At 37.2% G+C, this 2,842-nt stretch overlaps 1 protein-coding gene across 1 annotated transcript in view; it reads right to left on the bottom strand.

Annotated features, from left to right (window-relative positions):
• LOC101844976 (cartilage oligomeric matrix protein) overlaps nt 1–2,842 on the bottom strand; it is a 27,917-nt gene that overhangs the window by 1,829 nt on the left and 23,246 nt on the right. Inside the window, exons 23-25 of the mRNA XM_005091719.3 lie at nt 2,346–2,451; nt 1,633–1,730; nt 482–621 (exon numbers count right to left, since the gene is read on the bottom strand). Coding sequence (XP_005091776.1) covers nt 482–621; nt 1,633–1,730; nt 2,346–2,451 — 344 coding nt within the window. The remainder of the gene's footprint in view (nt 1–481; nt 622–1,632; nt 1,731–2,345; nt 2,452–2,842) is intronic.

The following is a 2,842-nucleotide window of genomic DNA, read 5'->3' as shown; positions in this document are numbered from 1 at the left end:
CTCTCTTGCTCTATCTATCTATCTATCTATCTATCTATCTATCTATCTATCTATCTATCTATCTATCTATCTATCTATCTATCTATCTATCTATCTACTTCTTCGTTCTTCTGCTTCTCCTTCTCTTTTAAGTTTGGAGCGTTAAGATCAGTATGATCGTGCTACAGACGAGAATTCCAATGTACTGATATTAGAGTCGCAAGGAGACTTTCATGCAGTACTGAAATGAATTTAAGATTGCTTGTAGCCCACTGGGGACACACTGAATATGAACCGGAACACCAATCTGATCAGCTCTTGCTTTATGGTTAGAGAGCCTTGAGCCAACCAGGTTTTAAATACCCCCCCTAAAAAAAAACACCGCCAAACAAACAAAAAACCATTAGAAACTGAAACAAGGGCACCTACCGAACAGCATGGTATATTATCAAAATGAAAGGTGCGTACATTAGTATAAATAACGAAGTACAACAATTCCTACCGTTACATCGATAAACCAGGTCGGACCAAATAATCATCTCTTGCGAGAAGCAAAAGACTCCGAGACGGCCCCCCTTTAGGGTGTTATCGTAGATGTTTCCAGTGTCAGCCACAAGCTCTGTCTCTTCAAACAGAAGAACTCTAGAACAAAAAAAAAAGAAAAAAAAAGAACCACTTGTGTTTTTTGTTTTCTTTTGGAAGAAATTTAGTTTACCGTAAGGATATCTGTCTTTGAATAAATTCAGCTAACAGCAAGTTATCGTTGAAGACATTGCGTTAACAGCGAGAATACATTAAGCTTACTGTAAGGTAAATTTAAAGACATTAAGTTCACTGTAATTAAGCTATATTTCAAGACATTGAGGAGTATACTGCAAGCTGTCTTTGAAATTGAAGATATGAAGTTAATTTAAGCTACCCTTGAAGCTATCAAGTTAATTGTTAGCTATCTTTGAAGAAATTATGTTTACTGTAAACAACGTATATCATAATATTCTTTGGAATCAATGATAACACAATATAGAGCGAACTGCGTTTATTACAAATAGATAAGTTCTATTGAACTAAGGTTAAAAAGTCAGACCAGACTGAAAAACATGACATATTAGCACAATAGGCTATAGAACATAGTCTTTGGTATGTAAGTTAGAGGTTCTAGTTTGAAGGCGGTTTAATGTATTTTTCTTTTATCTTCCGTGGCAGATAGAAGTCATTCATACATCTATATAAAGCTATTATAGAAAAATATAGTGTCATTTGTCGACAGGGAACATGAGTGACTAAATAATCAATGGTATAGCAGTTGATTGTTTTTGTTTTGGTCTGTCATTCCACTGATTAATCGATCAATTGAGTGACTGAATGATCTTTTCCTTCTTTTTCTCCTCCTCCCCCTCCAACTCCTCCAATTCCTCCTCCTCCTCTCCTCCCCCTCTTACTACCCCTCCTACATCGCCATCTTTTTTCCTTTCTTCCTTCCTCCAACTCATTTCCACGATATCTGATATCGCTTGGTGCACGCATATGGCCTTGTGTAGTTGTGAGCACCGTAAAACTCTTACTCCTAAACTAAAACTAAGATATCGCTAGGGTGATTGTCTTCCTTTTACTTTTCCTCCCCATATTTTGTTATGACTATCAGATCAGATTTACCTGATGAGGCCTCTAGCAGGTCTGTGAATGAGCTCCCAACGATAGGCTGTCTTTTCCTTCCAGCCTACATTCCTAGGATCCTTCCATAGAAGTTTTACCTGAACCAGAGGTTTGGAATTAAGTGCTTTGCAACCGAAAAAAAATCGAAAAAGTGCACAGACTGAAACTGTGGGTTTCTGAAATGCGGCAATTATGCTTAAACAAATATAATAATGATAATAATTGCATTGATATAGCGCATATCCATGCTTTTGTTCTACAATCCTAATAGGACAAATTACATTTAGCTATTTTTAGGAATGAAATCCGACGTAAAGAAGTTTAAAAGGAAGATTACTATAAAAGATTATATTTTCAGACCCAACAAGGAATAACGAATATCATAAATATATAACTCTTGTTAAATTCCAATTAAGATATCAATAAAGCTTAGGGCCTACGAAAAATATGGAAAACACAAATCACAACAAAATGGACGTTTTCCGCCATTGATAAAATATGTGAAATATACCGCCTACTTTAAAATGGTGCCTGTTTCATGCTTCTATCAATAAAGTCTACCATAGAGCACCACAAACTGCAAGTATTTCTAAAAATACAGGAAAAAGACAAAGATGAACATAAATAACAGAAGCAGTTGCAGTTACAGCTACAAAACAAGAACCACAATAACAACTACAACAGCCTTACACACGCTCGGTGCAGGTACCCACCTGATTGTCAGTGTCTCCAGTGTGCCAGAGAGAATTACGCAAAATCTGTCCAGGTCCAGTATTGGAGTTGACCAGTTTCAGCTGAATGCCTGGCTCTGCCACGGCCCTGTTGGAGGGAAAAGATGGAAAAGGGCGGGGGGAGGGGGAGACATTCCAAAACAGGGTGTAACAGCTTTCATTTCAGAACGAGGTTTATTTAAAACCTCATAATTCGATAATAAAGATGCGACAATATTACTATGCTATACCAACAAAACCTGTTCATTTAAAGTCTCTCTATATATACCATCGAACAACCAGAGAAGTCACTGAAGAGTGAGGTATGTTACTATCACTACGGACGACAGTGTAAAAGTAAATGTATGCACTTTAAGCCTATGTATCCTTATGCATGAGGCGACGTAACGTTGCATCGCGCATAAGGAGACAAGCTCTTGTAATCGTGGCTCATGAGAGCAAAGTATAAAAGAAAAGAGTACAAGAAAAAGCTGGTTCCA

Source organism: Aplysia californica, unplaced genomic scaffold (genome assembly GCF_000002075.1).
Source record: "Aplysia californica isolate F4 #8 unplaced genomic scaffold, AplCal3.0 scaffold00035, whole genome shotgun sequence".
NCBI classification, from domain to species: Eukaryota; Metazoa; Mollusca; class Gastropoda; order Aplysiida; family Aplysiidae; genus Aplysia; species Aplysia californica.
This window is presented reverse-complemented; position numbering and strand designations above follow the sequence as displayed.